The sequence below is a fragment of the Haemaphysalis longicornis genome, unplaced genomic scaffold (assembly GCF_048455015.1).
Source record: "Haemaphysalis longicornis isolate Haplotype H1 unplaced genomic scaffold, Haemaphysalis longicornis Haplotype H1 scaffold_1, whole genome shotgun sequence".
NCBI lineage: Eukaryota > Metazoa > Arthropoda > Arachnida > Ixodida > Ixodidae > Haemaphysalis > Haemaphysalis longicornis.
In genome coordinates, this window is record NW_027526203.1 from 418,417,484 (window position 1) to 418,436,647 (window position 19,164).

General features: G+C 48.5%; 1 protein-coding gene across 1 annotated transcript in view; it reads right to left on the reverse strand.

Moving 5' to 3' along the window:
* The window catches only part of LOC144155613 (large neutral amino acids transporter small subunit 2-like), a 109,617-nt gene that overhangs the window by 23,340 nt on the left and 67,113 nt on the right, over positions 1-19,164 (reverse strand). Inside the window, exons 3-6 of the mRNA XM_077687157.1 lie at positions 11,908-12,004; positions 9,386-9,430; positions 7,907-8,030; positions 481-584 (exon numbers count right to left, since the gene is read on the reverse strand). Coding sequence (XP_077543283.1) covers positions 481-584; positions 7,907-8,030; positions 9,386-9,430; positions 11,908-12,004 — 370 coding nt within the window. The remainder of the gene's footprint in view (positions 1-480; positions 585-7,906; positions 8,031-9,385; positions 9,431-11,907; positions 12,005-19,164) is intronic.

Sequence of the window (19,164 nt, forward strand, 5' to 3'; positions counted from 1 at the left end):
CGGAACCCACCTATTGAAGCAATAATTGTATTTGGAAAAAAACTGTGAGAAACTCTGCTCTCATAAATGTGATTACAAAAGATGGGCTACACATGAGGAGCAGACGTATTTTTCTAATCTGAGTTAAATTCACTAGATTCTACTGGCATATTTGGGACAGCTCAGCTGCACTCAAGGATATTTCAAGAGGTCCGCTTCACCACAACCCAAGAGTAATCAATCGCTGCGGCAAACATATTACATCATGGGCCTAGTCACGACAAAGATACGGCATATGGTTTCCCTCAAAAACACAGTTTGCTCTTTGCTTTACACGTTCCAAAAATGACGTTTGGAATATGGAAGTGCGTCAGGCAACAGAATAACATCAGCTGAAAAGTATTCAATAAAACAGCGTAAATTCCATGGGCTCATGACAGCTCTTCACTGAATGCTCTTGCAAATGTTGCTCGAATTGCTATAACAAGCACTTGTACTCACCTTGCAATTGTGAACATGATCCCGTTCAATCCTCCGAACGTTGACAAACTCACAAATATTGGCATAATCCACGCAACAACGCCAATAGTTCTTTGTGCGAACGTCTGCAAAGAGAAATAAAAGTGATTTGCATGCTTAGGACCATTTTAAAGCGAGGGCCACCATGTACACTTGTTGGGAACATGGCGACATTAGTTGGGGATAATTTATGACTGTGTTGTCAGTTGCGCGTAACCAAGACCGGCTGCTTGTTTCAGAGGACATCTACGCTTCTGCGGATTTATATGTGGACACAAAAGTATCGTCTTCCTTCTTTTCCATCCATTCATTACTTTGACTAGAGTCCTGACTAATCAACCTTATGAGGATTATGTTTAGCCTTTGCGTTTGGCAGCTTTAATGTTAAGTTTAATGGCATGCCAAGCAATTGTCAACCTGGGGGGTACCAATTGACGACACTCGTCCCCAAAGCATAATGATAGGCCAAACGTACAGCACATACGTAGCAGTTACTGCTGTTGTTTTTCTTGGGCCTTTTTTTTCTCACTTCGGTTACTATAGTTAAACATTTTGACCAATCACAATTTTTAGGTCTATGTGTGGCTTAACAATTGGTAGCCTTTCGTTAAGCTTAGCAACATGCCAAGCAATTCTATGTCGTGTATTGTGTCGCAGCATGCTCCACTACCCATGAAAGACTACTGCCACCCCATGGAACCGGAGGAAATCAGAAGTGCACGATTGGAGCACAGGCATCAGAGAAGCAGGGCACACGCAGGCATGGCCGAAGCGGTTGCACACCGGCTAGTGGTAGATATAAAGTGCACTTTGTTCACAATCAGCTGTCTGAGCTCATAAAAAGTGTTCTGACGCCTTTAGTGCCATTTTCATGATAATTTTTTTTTTTTTGCAGGAGTTCATCCAGCAAGATATCCTACCTCAGCATGCTTCCACTGCCCAGCTTAATAAACTTTGGGTCTACAATACTGCCGGGGAGCTCACTGAGGCACACCTCTCCTCACAGCGGTAACTCCTTGAACACTCACCACCAGGGCGAGAAATACTTAAGCGGAATATACCTGTCTCAGACCTGTAGCAGATGGCATGTTCCCTTCCTAGAAATATCCGAGCGCACCTTATCATTCAGCCTTTGCCCAGACGTATGCATCTGATTAACAACGCACGACGACAACTCCCAAAAGGCTCGAGCACCCGCCCAACAGCTGCCCGTCCGACCTGATATTGTCTACACTGGTGCCACAGAATACAGGCATCGAGATGCCCACGCAGTAGCAGTTATCAACCACTCGCCCTCCACCCCAATTTAATACCATCACCATTTCCACTGCTTCCCCAGCTTAGGCTTTGGAAAGATTGCAATGCTCTACGTCCTACTTGTCGGCCACAACCCACAATTATAATCTTAGATTTGAAACTAGCCATTCAAAATTTCACACAAGGCAATATTTTCTCGAGTGCACTCCAAATTTTCTTAGAAAATCCACCCGCTAACTCAGTGGAACTCATCTGAGCCCCTGCCCGTGCAGGGCTAGAGGGGAATGAGACGGCACACATGGTGGCCCGAGAGCTTTCGCATCGGGTCAGCATAAACCCCTTCCCCACCATGGTGTCAGATCCAACAGAGACAAGCTAATTACTTTTAACGACATTCCAGAGCACTACCGTCTCTCCTACCCACAAGCCCATGTGTCGCTTCCACAGAATAAAGTATGAATATTGAGACTGCTTCAAACGGGAGCCTACTGAATGAGATTCGTTCTGCATCATATTCACCCATCAGAATTCCCCTCTCCACAATGTCCCCTTTGTGGTGTGTATGCATCACTCACCCATTGCATGTAGGAATGCCCTCAAGATCCTTTAACCCTAATCACCAGCAGCAAGCACTGAAAGGAGGTGCTGAGCAGCTCAGACTTGGTCACCCAAGAGCTCTTCGTTGAACGAGCTGCTTTAGTCGCCACCAGCCTGGTGGCCACCCTGTCTCGTTAACCCATCTGTTCACAATAAAGTTTTCTCTCTCCTTCTCTTCCAGCAAGGAAGCGATTTCAGCTCTCTCCAAGAAACAGTCATAAAAGGCCAGCATGCGTAGGAACGACTGCAAGGTTTGCTTGCTAGTCAATGCAGGTGCTCCGATGATGGCCCTAACCACAAGACATCCATTGCGTGAATCTTGTCGGTATCAATTTTGTAGCCCAGAAAATGTACTTTCGATAGTGAGAAACGAACTTGTTCAGCCAAAGTTTACCTCTGTTTATCTCTGTTTACCCTGGACAGTCTCTAAAACTGCTGCCAGTCATTCATCTGCCTCAGTGGCACCACTACCATTAATCTTGTTGAGATCAACAGGGTCACTAGTCAATCTCCATGTTGTCCCCATGAACCTTTGGGGAATGGCAGGGGCTGCTGCAACAATGAACAGAAACCCCTTAACCTTGTACAGTCCCTTAATTGTATGATGGGGAGAATCTGTTGTTGCTAGCATCATGCAATGCTGCTGAAATGCTTGGGGTGAGTCTAGCGTGCTGAAGATGGTTGCACCTCAAAGACTGCTGAACCCTTCTGGTATGGGAAAGGGACATGCTGTCTTGATTGCAGCCTTTCTAATGAAGCACCTATAGCACTTGCGAAGGAGATTATCATTATTTTTCTTGCATACCCACACAAGGGGCAGAACCCAATGTGTTTGTTCCAGTATCCCCCACTTTTCCAGAGTCAATCATTGTTTATATGCAGAATTATTTGCAAGAGGCAGAGGCCATGCTCTCATGATCTTTTGTTTTGCTCCCTTTGTCAACTAAAGATGTACTAGCACACAAGTATGACCATGCATTGACTTATCATTTAAGAGATGGATGCCACCCAACGTGGGTGTCATTACTGGCAAATTATAGTTGTGCCCCAGCAAACTGCAACCCGAACCAATGATCCCCGATTTTTGTCATTTTGAGCGATATTTACTGTTGCTGTTCCTGAAACCTTCAGGGACTGTCCTGACCAAATGCTTGTGAACGTCCCTAGTTGCAACTAGAGCCACTAAATAAGCTTAATCTGATGCGGATCTGATCTAACCTGATCTATGTGGCTCTAGTTGCAGTAAGGGTGTACTTCTAGGAAACACGGCAGGGAAAGTTCCGCGATAAAAATTCTGCAACAAAAACCGAATCACTCTCGAACTTACAGCGGCATCTATCTCCAGTAGGGGGTAAGTACTCACTGGGTATCACGCGAAACTCAAGCGCTGCACCCAAGTAGTTTTTTTTTTTTTTTTTTTTTTTTTTTGTTGTTGCGCTGGCACCGCTTCCCTGCCTTTCTTGGTGACCTCTATGTGCCCCCGCTTTCCGCAGAAGTTACACGCTGCCGTAGCGAACTTGCACGTTTTCGGGAAGTCCTCGTGCAGCGCCAGCACCATCGTGCATTGTTTTCCTGTGCATCGTTCCAGACGCTACACCACTGTTGCTGACTTCCGTATGTTTTCCTTTGATGCTCTGCTGCTGGCGAACCACGCCCTTCACGGGGCCCGCGAGCTAGCTAGCTGTTCATCGCGGAGGCCACGATTAAATCTGCCGCGCATCAAGACTTCAGCGGAGGCAGCGTCAGGTTCATCACCGTAGCCACTCCGCGTGCCGGCGATAAAGTCCCTTTCGTCTCGGTCGGCAGCACCACAGGTGTTGTAGTTACATCAGGAAGAGTTCCAAAGTGGCAGCTAGCGGAAAGCTTACAAAGAGCCGTTGTATATACGCACTCACTGATTCGCCGCGCAGTTGATCCCGACGCTAGAAATATCGCACCACGGTACCCTTCAGACGAACACCGCAAAAAGCAACTTGATTCGGCGTGTGAGGTTGCAATAGCGCGCAGACAGTCGATCTCACACGCTAGCGCAGGAATGAATGAGTATGTGTGCACATTGCTTCTCTGCATGGGTGACGTAGTTAGCTTCAAAGTAAAACTGCAGACGTCTGTACCACGAACTCCATGGATCGCCGTTCCAGCCAAAGTCTTCAATCCGGCCAGCGTAGCCCGCCGTGCGTGCTGCCACGCTCACTTGTTGCGTAGTTTCAACGGCTGCGGGTGATACTTCTCGTTGTCAGTGGTAATTGCCCGTGTTCAGTTGCGGCAAGTAGGCTAGCCGGACCAGTGAAGCCCCATGTAGCGAAAAAAAAAAAAAAAAAAAAAAGGCCGTATTGACTGCTACACCAGCCGGACAGTGACGGTCCTCTTTCATGTCTCCGCGCGCTGCGCCTGCGTCTCATCCGAACACGTGCACCGCTGGTTTTATCTAGACCTACACCAGATTAGTAACGTTGCACCAGACGGCAGTAGTTGTGAACGCTGGCGCCTGCTGAAGTGTGGGACAGCGATAAGTTCGTTATACGTGTCACTTCGTTATACGCGTCGAACACTTTTAGATCAGATGTAAACCCCAAGAGGCGAAAAAAAGTCAATTTTCTTCTGCACAGTAGTATGGCGTACTGAATGCCAAACACCGCCGACCGAATGCTGTTGAAGTTAACGGCGTGCTGCGGTGCGAGGCAGCCACCTCAGCCATGGAGTGACGAGATGCATATCTGCAGCGCGTCAAATACCGCTACCCATAGAGTTTCTTAGTAAGTATACTATAAGACGCCTCCTAAGACGCCTCCTAAGCCATGTCGTCGTGGGGGCGGTTCATGGGAGAACATCATGGAGCAAAGCTTTCCTCCATGGAGAACATCCTTTTTGGCTTGGGCTTGGCATGACAACTGGATTCTTAAGCGGTTTTTGGGATTTGCTTTCTTCATGCTTTCTTCACTATGCATGCACGCGTTTACGAGCTACAAGGAAGCCGAAATCCTCCCGTTTCTGTCATAGAGTAAGAAACTCTATGCCGCTACCGCTTCGCGATTAGTCGTCTAATGGCTGTCGCCTGTTTTTGTCATTTCGTTTCTTCCCCTACTTTTCTTGTTTTATCATTTAATTTATTCCCAGTTTTCCCACCGCTTTCCTCTCCTTTGCCTTTTAGCAGCCGAGCTGTTGTGGCCATAAGTTCGCCGTTGCAGAAAAAAATACCAAGAAAATGTGTAGCGCTCGTGAGTGCGTGCCTCGCGGCGACCGCCGAGTGCCCTCGCACGCGCAGTGGCTTTAGCAAAAAAAAAAAAAAAAAACTGGCAAAAAACCCGACGAGCGACAACATGACGAGCGCTTGTGAGCGCGTGCTTCGCGGTGCCCGCCGAGTCCCCGGCTCGCGCTTTAGCTTTAGTGGCTTTAGCTAAAAAATAAAAAAAAAAAAATCTCCAGCGCTGTCGTCAAGCGCTACCACGCATGTAAAACAAAAACTCCAGCGCCAATGCTAAAGATGAAAAGACCCTGCTTGGGAGAGGTCACCGCGGCCGCCGCATTCTCTAGAAGCCATTATGGATAATTGGAGACATGGCTACGAGTGTGCCAACTCTTCCCGAGACGACTTGCAGATCCCGTCAGCGCTGCCTCTAGTCGACGACAAAGAGCTGATGGAAGTCTCCAATGCTAAGGATGACTTTGCATCCACCACTCGCAGCGAAGAAGACGACTGCTGCATATGATGACGGCTGCATATGACGACCGCTTCATACGACGACGATTACTAGCACCGCAACTAGGCAAAATAAACAATGATACTGAAACTTTACTGTGTGTCCGGCAATGCTCACCTCCAACAGCTTCGCCATTCAAGTCTTCAACGCGAGTGCAAGCTTCGCTGAATTTTTTTCCACTTTAACGTCATCATTATGATCATCGTCATATTTCGTAAACTGTGAGCTCAGCTCGCGACGTTCCGAACACGAGCTGACTGCTTCTAGAAGGCGCGGTCCATGCTCGGAGGGTGCGAAGTCCTGGGAGACGAAAGGATCGCACCCAACGTGGTTTCACTGTGCGTGCGCGCCACCAACGTTTATTAGCTACCCTTGGATTCAACCCAGAGAAGAGCTGGGTTCAAGGACTGCACAGTGGAACGGCAGCTAGACCAATCTCAGAAAGCAAGTTCCTTCAGAAAGTGCCAGAAAGACTTAGCATGTACCCCGTGGGAAGTACTGATTCCGCACCCGCCCCTTTTGGCAGTTAGAAACAGCGTTTCCGGACGATCGTCTTCAATCGTCTTGTCGCGAAGGTCGAAGAAGGTACCGCGGGAAGAACGATCTCGCACACCCGCCGCCCCGCACGACGGTTCTGGGCAGCGCGTCTAGACCATCGACTTAAAGCGCCCTGTCGCAGATCGGAGGTACCGCGCGAGAACCGATATCAAGCGTCTGCTCGCGAAGGTCGAAGAACGTATTGCAGGAACGATTCCGTACCTTCCACCCCTCCGTCCTTGCGGCAGTTCGGCAGAGCGCCTGAGGACCATCGTCTTCAAGCGTCTGGTCGTAGAGATTGAAGAAGGCACCGCGGGAAGACCGCTTCCGCACGCCCACCGTGCGGCGGTTCGGAACGGTGCTTCCGAACCATCGACGTCAAGCGTCTGGTCGCGAAGGTCGAAGACGGTACCGCGGGAGGACCTATTTTGCATGCCCCTTGTGCGGCTGTTTGGAACAGCGTCTGCGGACCATCGTGTCCATGCTACTAACGTCGTTTGAGGCCCGAGTCCGCACGCCCCCCGTGCGGTTCGAAAAAGCACCTCGGGACCATCGACTTCAAGCGTATCGTGGCGCAGGTAGAAGGTGCCGCGGGAGGGCCGTCCTCCACGCCCCTCGTAAGGCAGTTCGGAACAGTGCCTCAAGATTGTCGGCTTGAAATGTGTCTTCGCTAAGGTCGAATGAACTACGGCGGAAGGACCGATTCCAAACCCTTCTTGCGGCGTATTGCGAACACCTCCTTTGCAGGTGCTATCGTTGTGGCCACATTTCATGTTTAAGAACAGCTGAGACACCTCATAGCACCGCTCTGAAGAACAGTTCTGTGTGCGGCGTCGTAAACCTCTGCCCTTTACGTGACGCTGACCTTCATCACTCTCTGGACAGACGGCTATAGCGGGCTCATTGCCCCATTAAGTTTCTTTATTTTTGATTCCCCACAAATCTGTGCAGACCCGCTGTCTTCCTCCTGGGAAACAGCAATATTCGCAAGATCGATTTTGATACCTCTCACCCATTCTATGAAGCCGGGTATGCTTAATTGTCTTTGCATTTTACGAGTCATCCGGTATAAATGGTGGCTGCGCTTCAAATAACTCTGTTATTGCAAGTCGCCGCTGTGGTTACTGGTAAGCTGGCTCAGCGGGTGAAATGTGATGTTTATCTGACGACTTAGAAGCTTATACCTCCTTTTAACCTGTCCTATATGGTAGCATCTTGATCTAAACGACAGCCTCGGCGTAGCTCGGAGTTCACTCGTCACACGTTAGTATGACAGGCAAGAACGGCTAGATTACGAGAATGCTTGGTATACTCACCACAGCAACGGCTGGTGAAGCAAGCATTTCCTGTGGGGACACAGCTGTAAAGTAGGCTACGTTGGCCAGGACGTAAACGACAGTGACGAGGGTGATACCAATGTAGATAGCCCGCGGGAGGTTCCTGGAAAAGCAAGATTTGAGCTGTTTTCAGCAATTTAAATGTTCTAGAAAATTATTACGGAATCGCATTGATTATGGACATACCAGCGACCAATAAATACGGTTTCACACCACATCAAGGTGCCTTCATATATTCAAATGATATGAGTTGTTCTCGCACTTCATAGATAAACTCGGGCAAGACAACTTAATTTTCACGTTCTCTGTTCAGATTTTATATTAAACAAAAAGGACTGTAATTTCGCTACCATACATATTTTTTTGAGTAAGTGAACACGTGTTTTACTAGCGTCCTTGGTTACATATTACAAAAGAAGCTCTCGGATGCCTGTCAAAACTCGGTCGTCTTTGTCATAGTTATGCCCCTAAGAGTTGAGACAAAACCACTTGGAATCGTGCATAAATGGCAACATGCCGAATGCATTTTAATGTTGTTGAATTATATCGGGGCTAGTTCACGATACCGCAGTTTCCCCTACACCCAGGTCCCTCAACCCATATCGATCCATTTGTGTACATTAGATGAACGCACCATCAACCTGATTATACAGTTCACCACTAAGAGGTGTCTTATGGGAGTTATATAGCGATGGCCTCCACCAGTGAATGAACCATTCAGTTTTGGGCAAGCCCTCTGGGAAAAAAAATTGTTGCCGCCTCTCGACAAACACCAACTCATGCCCTACGAACCTCTTTGATCTATGAACTCCCCCCATGTGGTCCACGACCTTCCTTTTTTGAATAAGATTTAACATAACAACAACCGCATTGTGGGTTAGCGATCGGTTACTGCTTTTCATTTCATTTAATTTCATTTTTATACCCTTGAGGGCCCGGAGGCATTACATAAGGGGGTGGGGGGTGGGGGAGATAACAGGGTTTCCAGGAGTACTATTGAACAAAACAGGCAATAAACAAGAACGTGAAAGCCGGAAAATGCAAAACAAAGAATACCTTAAATAAAAATTACACAAAAAAAATGTACAAAGGTAGCAGTGAAGCCAAGCGAACAGAATTCTAAAATACAAAAAGCAGTTGAAGCATCAATAGGATCATCAAGTCAAGTCAGAACAGTAGAATTTCATTGTTAATACATCATGCGAACAACTTTTCTAGTTTATCGCTAAATCGTTTGTAGCGATGTCGGCTGGTAAAGCGTTCCATACGTTAGGAAAAAAGGACGAGACAAATGCTGATGTTCCGCCGGTACAATGCGCTACAATGCGTTTCCGCGGAAGTGACAAATCTGACTCGAATGAGAACTTCCTCTAAAAGTTGCTAGTCAACACTACCACTTGTATTACTAGGAATGCCACACAATATTCAATGTTAAACTGGACGAAAAAATATACTCACTTGTTAGGATCTTTCAGCTCTTCGGAGACGTAATTCAAGTAGTTCCTGGAGATACAAAATAACACAACGATGATTTAGGCTCAGCAACAAAATTGTTTTTTATGAAGACTTTGCGCAACGTAAGGAACCAACTGCACTTAGCCAGGTATATTAGGCACAGAATGGAGACAGCCCTACGCAGACGCATACACTGACACAGGTACAGTAGTGAACAAAAGTGGTAATTAGGCCTTATAGTTCTGAAGTTCCCCTTCTCACTCCATGAATTCTACAGTACAAAACTGCAAAATGAGCCGTGCTGGTGCATACTTTATTACATTGCGAGGCGATTTTGTCCTCTTTAGATTTAAACGGTTCAGAAAATAATCACGCACACAGAACTCAATGTCCAGTGAATTCTTTTGGGAACCCATACTGAACTTGCAGGTCCTGGTGCAGTACTGGCTATGTAATAGAAAAGACTTCCTGCACCATGGCATCGGTTTTCTTGTCTCGCCAAATGAAATGTCGTTTTTCGCGACCGCACCGGAGGCTGACCGCCAAACCTCACTCCGGACCCTTCTGTTACGATCTCCTCCACAACCGTTCCCCAAGTGCCTTCACTCCATAAACTTGGTGTGACGCTCTATGACGGCTCTGGGGCGGCGATTCTCCTGCAATTTCATGCCACAGTCACTCAGCTCACAGATCTCATCAGAACAATCTGCACCTAGCGCCATGGCCTAAAAGAACCAGACACATGCCGCCTTGTCCACGCCATACTGCTAAGCTGCATCACACATGGTACTCCGTGCGTCAGCCTCAAACCAAAGAAACATGCCAAATTAGACACCATAATCACGAAATCGTACATAATCGTCCTGGGCCTTCCCGCCTTCACTCTTAATGCCCGCCTTCTGCAAGTGGGTATTCACAATCCCCTTTCTGAACTCCTCGAAGCACAGAGGGTCCTGCAACTCACTCGCCTTGCCTTCACCCCTAGAAGCCGCACGCTGCTGCACAAACTGGGCAAAGTCGCACCTCCGCCTTTCGACGCCCTCCAGCGTATCGCTTCCCACTCGTATCTTCGCACCTCCCATCATCAAGCACATGCAGCCTTTCTTGAAGGCAGAAGACAAGCCCGCGTCACTCATCTCCGAGCACAATACCAAACCTAACCGTGCACCCCATGCTGAGAGCAGGCGTAGCGAGAACCGAGAAATGACGCTCGTTGCGGACGGAACAAAAGTGGGACGAGAATTTATTTGCATGTCACACAGGCCGGCGCCCGAAGCTGTACTGCGCGAGGGGCGATCCTCGTGCCGCGAGACGCGAGCTCGGCCTCTCCGTCGCAACTAGCTGTCTTTCTCGTCGTCTTCGATCATGCTCCGAAAAAACATGGAAATGATAATTTCCGCACCCTATACATGGACGTCGCTCCGTAAACTGCCCGTTTACCACTACCCCTTCCACACGCACGCACCACAAGGGCTTCCTCCGACTACATGGCAATCCTCACAGACTCACAACAGGCCTGCCGCAAGTGCTCACCCTGAGCAAGATGTTAACCTAATTCAAGGATCCCCCCCCAAGACTGTGTGGACCCCAGGCCATTCTTCCTTCGATGGAAATAACGCACCAAGCGAGAGCTGAAACTATATGACGCAAAACACTGGACAGTGATTAAGCACTGTAAGCTTCAATTTTTTTTTTCTTAGACACAATCCCCTCCCTTCCCCTTCCCCTGAGCAGGGGGAGCACGAGCTGGCCAGTTCATAGCGCGAGGACCAGGAACCCTCATCGCTCGCGCTCAGGCTGCTGTGCTGGCCGTGGCTTTCTGGACTGAGAAGGCCGCCCACTTGAATGCTCAACAATTCTTTTTAATTGAACAAACCGCGCAAGGACATACATGCGGTACCGTTCAATGATGTATAAACTGCTCAAATGCGCCCATTGCTTTCGTTCGCTTCATAAGTACCCATTTTAACAGCAAACATGTTGAGCAAATCGTTAGTGCACATTTAAAAATACCAAGAAAATGCCGAGCGCACGTGAGCGCGTTCCTCGCGGCGACCGCCCGGCAGTTAAAAAAAAACAACAAGAAAATGCCAACCGCTCGTGTGTGCGCGGCTAGCGGCGACCACCCTCGTGCCCGGCGCACGTTTGTAAAGCCAAGCATACCCACTTAGGGAGATTGGCTAAAATTGCGGCGACCACCCGGTAGTTAAAAAAAACCCAAGAAAATGCCGAGCGCTCGTGTGTGCCTGCCTCACGGCGACCGCTCAGCGTCACCGGCGCACGTTTATCATGCCAAGCACACCCATTTAGGGATATTGGCCAAGAGTGGCCAAAAAGGAAGAAAAAACGTTTATTTCTCCCATTGAATACGGGAAACGGCAGATGGGAAACGGCCTACATTTTTTTTCTATCGGGTTGATGTTTGCAGTTATGATTCCAGCCATTAATATTTTGGAAAAAATCCACCGCAAAAAATATTTCCACTAACCTAAGCTTCCACTAACCAATACTGTAAATTTACTCACCAACCGCCGAAAGCGAAAAGGCCGGCGTAGAACGACAGCGAGATCCCTCCCACAGAGTATTCCCCAGCGAAGCTGTTCTCGAGATGCTGAGTGTGGCCTGAAAAGAAGACATTAAACAGTCAATAAACACCAATAATGATCCAAGTTTGTGGAGCACTCCGGCAACAATGTGCAAAACATCGAAAGATGGCCGGCGGCTTGCTCGCAGGCAAAGGTTTCTTTCGTTGCAGCGCCCAATCGCGGTTTTACATGGACACAGAGTGCCTTACTGCTAGCGATACGGCACTCTGCCTGGATGACACACCGAATCGATCACCAATCAAGGACCACATCAATGACAGCGCCGAAATCGTCGTTTCGTAGGAGCAAACGTCCGGGCAGCTGAGAAATCATGCGGAATTTTAACCACGTGGAAAGGCTAATATAGGGAGGAAGGAAAGATTAGTTAGGTGGCCACCGGCACGTTGGAACAAGTGCGGAGAAAGTCACGCGGCTTTTTTCACGCTCTCAAGAAGCTACCAGCAACCTCGTCGCAGCAGCGGCGGCGAAGGCCGGTCCCCTTGCTTATAGTGCTCTCGTCCGCCGGTTACGGCGCAACCCAAGCTGTATCCAATGGTCGGCAGGCGTAGAAGAAGCATACATCAGTGGAGCGATAAAAGGTAGCGGAGGAGGCAAGTGGACACAAAATACTAGCAAAAGAGGCGGCCGCCTAAAACGGCGTTTGCGGCTTCAGTAGAGGTGACCTCACGGCCTCTTCTAATGGAATGGAATGGAATGGAAAACGTTTTTTTTTATTATTATTATCGCATTGAGTGCTACCGTAGGCGATGGGTGGACATTCTAGTCCGGTAGTCCACGCTGTGCAGCCCCTTCATGGGCTAATACAATGAGCCTGAGGCTGTGGAAGTGGCAGCACTTGCGCAAGTGTGCTGAGTGATAGGAGCAATCCAGCTTCTGCGGAGCTCATGGCCTGCTTCCGGTACGTTTATGTGCGGCGTTTGTGAGTTACTTGTCAAACCAAACGGAATATTTATGCGCTCCTAAGAACTACGTGACGGAAGAAAATAGCTTCTTAAGGTTGCAGGCAGCCTTACATTACCCGTTCTACGCAAGTCCGGCGTCGGCGTGAGCACATAGACAAATAGGTCATTTTAAGCTGAGAGCCTTACAGCTACATGTTTCAAGCACGCGGGTTGTGAGGTGCAGAAAATCGGTGGTGCAAGAAACGCTGAAGTTGTGTCGGAGCGAGCGCAAGCCGGGGATGGCGTTCCTGGAGAGGGAACTCAGCAGTGCGGGAGAAGGGTCGGAGGAGGGCGGCTCTGAGAAAGGGCGACGCAGCACGCGGGGAAGCGGAAACAACAGCGCCAAATCAGGGCAGGCTGCTGCCGCACGTGCAATATTAGCCGCCTTGAGAGGCGAACCGAAGTCTCCTGGCGATGGCGAGCGAGCGGAGCGAGCTGCGGAGGGTGCTGTCCATGAACAGCACCCTCCGCAGGGGTCTGGTCAAGTGATAACGGGCGCAGCCGAAAAGCTCAGGCTCAACAGCAGATCAACGGGGGGTCCAACTGGGCTTTCGCCCTCACTTTTTTAGAAAGTTTTCCAAGAATCCTGCGTAATATTTCAGAGGCGCAATCACTTTTTGATGCGTCAGTGCCTATTGAAAGGGTTGTTGCGTTGAAATCATAGCTTGGGGCTGTCGTTTCAATAAATTATTTCCTGAATGCATTGTTTCTTTAATGCGGAACTGGCCTTACATGTTTGCTGAAAACCACTTTCCCCGCCACTGTAACAGCCCGCAAGGCCTACAGTGTTGGAAATAAATAATAGTAAATTAGTAGTGTCATTTCTTGTTTACAACCATGCTTTGCAACCCTTTTGTCGAACTGATAAAAAGAAAGTTCACAAGATACCAACTAAGAGACCCTCACAGCCGAAACATATAGGTAGGTGGGTCACTTGTCAAACCAACTGGAGAGCACTCATAAGAAGTACGTGAAGAGAATGGATATTGTTTTTCGAAGCCTTTTAAAGGCCGTCGCAATAAATAGTAAACCCTACGTTTCAAATTACGCTGTCGCCGAGCCCTTTGTCGGAAGCAGAACAGAATATGGCAACAATGGAATTCCTTGCAAGGGCAGATTTCTCAATCCTTTGGACCGTACAGGTACTTCCCTCGAGCATTACCTAATGAGCTTCATTAAGTGGTTGCGCACCATCGCTCGCATTCCCCGCTGCAAGCCTTCGTCTTGGCTGCCGCGTGCGACGTGGCAGTACAAATAAATGCTGCAGTCACATCGAATGCGACAGAAGCACAGAAGCACTACACTGAACTATTTATTATCGGGCCCGAGATACGTCGGAGGGATAGCAGGTTCGTCCATTTCCCTTGGCGCCTGTGCGCGTACTGACAATGCAGATCCGCCACCGTATGTTGTTTCTGACGCGTTCGCTGGCAACGTGTGTAGGGCGTGGTCAGTTATTTCCGGTGTTCTTCCTCCAGATCAACCGACATTCGGTGACGTGCGCTCTCTGGCAGTGCACAATGCAGACAATCGGAAAGCTCGGTGCTGAAGGTCCGTACGTGGTGCAGAAATAGCCAAAAATTTACAGCAAGTAGCCACGGACAGACGAACGAACCTTCAGCACAATGAGGCAACCATGATGCGAAGCTCTCCAAAAATGTCAAATTTCTTTGAACTTTATCGGATACATTAGCACAGATCCTTGTTTTTATTCTTGGCTCTTTTTGCGTAAGCCGGCGCACCCACAAAGCATGCAGTTAAATACAGCTGCAAATCTACACGATTTGAACAATGCACAGGTGCTGTTCCGCGCATTATCACCAAATCCTTGAGTACTTAAAGAAGACACGAAGTGCATTGCCAAACCTTGGTACAACATGAAGACGCAACGCAAACACATCCGGTCTGTAATAAACTGTCATCTATCCAGGTAATGGATGCCGAGAGGCCAGTCTATCCAGCCGGGACTACGCTTAAAAAGCGTTCGGATGAAGGACCGACTGTGCAGCGGCATGGTGACGGCTTTTTTATGAGCTTCCGCTTTTATATGTTGCTTTACCACTTTTTGCGTGCGTCGGTCCGATACGACAAGTTAGCTAGAGCAGTGCCTCGTAATTCTATTTACACCGCATAGATGGCGCTAACGAGTCATGGGGTGTAAGGTCCATTTCAGGGACCTTAAAGGGCTACTGAAGCACTTTTAAAACCGGGCAAAACTCTACTTTTTACAATTATTACATTGGCCAGTTTGTGCCTGTAAAGTTTTTTTGGTCATTTTTAGCTTGGGGACAGCGGTATTCGTCGTTAAAGTTGACCCTACGCCCCGCCCACTGCTTCCTGCCGCATCGCCGGAAGAGCGAGAAACTGAGAGGCAGCGACCGGAAGTAGCATCATATTCGGAAGACGGCCAGCGACGTGCGCCGCCGCTTCGCTGTGTCCCAGTTTTCAGGGCGAAGTTACGAATTAATCAGGCGTGTAATCTGCACTCTATTAATCATCATTGTCTTAAGTTGCTTCCGCGTTGACTTTTTAACCGTAATGCTACTGTGTGATTCCCTAAAGCGACTCCTAGATACCAGAAATTTCCTACCCGAGCGCCCGTGGCTACCACATGGCCTTCACGAGCAGTCGCGGGGCCGGCCGTGTCGTCAGCTGCTCTGTGCTTCATACGCGAAGCGACAGGCTCAAACAAATATGGAGGTACCCCAAGTTTATGATCCATTATTATAAGGGAATTAGAAAATTTGTGGGACCACAGCGCTCTGGGCTTCCCGAACTTCTTCTTCATTTTCCCGATCAACTGTGTTGGCTGTGACGACAGCTTAGCTGAATAGCTAGATTTTAAGAAGAAATCAAGCAAGCTGAAAGCATGAAGCGTTTTCTGCGCGCGGAAGCGCTCCGCACACTCGCCGGTCGTGCATGCCCGGCATTACCCGTACGGCGCCGCACGAAACGGCTCGCACCACACATGCCGCGGCAGCGACCGCTCTTCGCTGCCGTCCAGAATCAAGGCCGTCGCGAAAAGCAAGTTAAACGTGCAAGAGAGGATGATAGTGTGGTGAAAAATTGTGCTAGGGGTTGTCATCCAAGGTGATTTCGAAAGAGGTGATCGAATTTGTATCGCGATGCGGAGCGCGACCCGTCGCGGAGGCTCGTCGACGGGCCTGCCACAGAACAGGGAGGATTGGCCTGCCCGAGCAAGAGATGCGGCGAGAGGCCGAAATATGGCGTTACCTGCGCGCAAGAATGAGCACAGCACCGATCGCTAGAATGACTATCAACGTAGGAATAACGTTCCACATCGAGAAAGGGGATGATAATGTGGTGAAAAACTGTGTTAAGGATAGTCATTCGCAATTGTAGAGATAGCGGCGACCAACTGTCTTCCTTGGTGCTAAACCTAAAGTTCTTTACATCACCGGCGATCCGTGCAACCTGAGCCGGCTCTGTTGGGGAAGGCGTTCTAAAGCTCGTCGGGGACCACCGTGCTGCGCTTGGGTTCCTCTACCTTTTGGGGGGCGACCAACGTTCAACTCCCCTATTCTAAAACATGCGTATGTGCAGCAATGCCACGTTCCGCTGACCGGCCGAGCAGCGACCCGGCACCAGCACCTCTGCATGACGCGGCGGCCGCGCTGCCTGTGCGCATCGCAGGCTGCTGCACAGAGCTTGTTGCCGCCTGTCCAAATGTAAAAACAAAGTTCCACATTCGAGGATGGGGATTATGGTGGGTTGAAAAATTGTGCTAGGAATTGTGGCTAGCGCTGGTATGAAAGCGGCGAACCAATATCTGCGCAACTTCCCTGCACCCGAGGAACAAGTCGGCCATGAGTCGTCGGGGGAGAACCCCTTTCTAAAGCTCGCCGCGAGCGAACCTGTTTTGTTTATACTTCCCTCAGGCTCTCTTATTCTAAGGAAAGACTGTGTGAGCCCTCCATTCACCAGAGTACCTTTTAGCCTGTATCTGAACGGGAACAGAATGATATCTTCAGGCCGTGCGGTCCCCGCAGCGCCGGCACTTCCGAATATGACGTCATCTGCCGCCAGCCAATCGCAAAAGGCAGCCAGGGCTCTCACCGTGCCCTCGGGCAGGGGTCATTTGCTTTGGCGAAAAAAGATAGTTTGGGTGTATTTACACTTCAAATAAACATGTTTTTCGAATTCAGCGTCAGGAAAACCATAATGTAATGCCCCCAACAAAATTTTTTTGAAAAGCTCTTCACCAGCCCTTTAAAGGGAAGGTGAAGCGGTTTTAGAATTAAAAGAAAAGTTGACTAGCAGCAAGTACACATTAAATAGTTCATGTGTACGAAATATTTTCGCAATACATGCAATAGAGGCGGCGCAATGAGCAAACAAAAGTAGCCCGATGCCCCTCCCCCATCTCGCCGCGCGATGCCGGAAGACCGAAGAGCGCGGGGGAAAACCGGCTGAAAAACGTCATACCTGGACTTCCGGCTGGATCGGCCGCCTCGGCCACGCTCTTTTCGCCGTGTTTCCTTGTGAATGATACTTGTTTTTGTGGTTGATAGCACTCATATGTACAATTTTCGTGTTCAAAAAGTATGCATGAACGCCAAACGAGGCATACGTTATCATGCCGTATTCCTAAGCAGAATAATGCCACGCCGGGATGCTTGATAATATACGGAAGCGACAGCCGAGGTGGCTGTGCTTGATGGCAGAGAATATGCTACACTACGTTAAATACTTTGTAAACCGCTCCAATGCGGTTTTTTTTTTTTTATGCGACGGACGTGAATGTTCACATTAGATTCTAGATTTAGGAAGGATGGGGAATACTGTTGTACTTTGGCCGGGGATGTTTCGTTCCATTCCAGAAACCAAGTCACATTTGTTCAGGAAATACTTATTTCGTTAAACGCGTCGGTTTTCTTTCCCTATGGGCTCAGGACAGTGTTCAAAAAAACAATTTTTTGGCGAAACTAAAACAAGGGGCCAATCCTGATAGAAGTTCTCTCCCGGCTAAGAGGTAAACAGTATTTCTACAAAGTAAAAGAACCAAGACAACCAGATTACTTATTTTGCAAGTATACATGTCACGATAAGGTGATATGTTTGTCTGGAATTAAAAAAAAAAAAACACTCCGAACCACCACCGTGCCATAATTTGTGTTGACTGCGGGGGCCTAATTTTTTGCCCAAGATTCCGTGTGGCTGCATATTATAACCTGGCAAGCACTTGTTGTCACTGAACCTCAAGTGTGCTTCAGTGATAGTCGGTGATATATATAATGATGATACTAAAAAAATTAGGAGCGAAAAGTAAATATACGGCCTCTGTCCGACTAGGGCGGTAAATGCTTAAATCTAGAAATGCTGAAACAGGCCAACGATTCATTATCACAAACGTTTGGTGATTGTTACCTCAAGTAACGTAACTACAACGTAACTTCCTTGTCCGACTGGTCTGTTAATTATAACGAGGTGGCCGTAATATTGTAGCAGAATGCGCAACGCACAAGCGAAAATCAAGCCCTACTACAGCCAATAATGCTGAGCAGGCACTAGTATGCTGCAGTGTTTTTAGAATAAATGCATGTGAAGCAGTAAGACGCCACTCATCGAAGTGCAGCTAGCAATCGCGGAGGCGCCGCCGTAGCGCCAGTAGCGCCGCTGCCGAAATGGCGCGCGCGTGTGGGTCTGTGTACGGAGATGAGTAACGGGGCTGGGGTGGGCGACAACCAACAAAGGAAATGCGGAAGCAGAGTCTGCTTGTTGGTTTATGCGTGTACCGGCAAGATGTGTCTCGCATATACGTTTACAGCGCATGAACGATATTTTTTCGCGCAGTGCACGTACGTGCTTTTCGCTGGTAGATTGTTTATAAAACGCCCATTAATCTTCGGCATAAATGGTTTTGTGTATAATAAGAAACAGTTAAGGCAGTACCTAATATTAACATAAGGTATAAAATCCCCCTATGCTGGTTGCCTAATTCAAAAATATTTTGATGGAACCCACTAGTCGACGTCCCAGTCACTGCTTTGGGGTTCTCTGTCGTGTAAAGCAAATTTAAGCTCCAATATAATTGAACCAACAGCACGGAAAATTAGAAAACAAACTTCTAGTCATGTGCGAAAATTAAACTGCAAGCTAAATTGCCGCAAAGGCAACCGTGCGATCGTTCGCAATGCTTCCGACAACCCGCGCGGCCGAATGGTGTCCTCCTTTGACGTCATGACGGGCGCAACCAATCAGGGGCGTCAAAAGA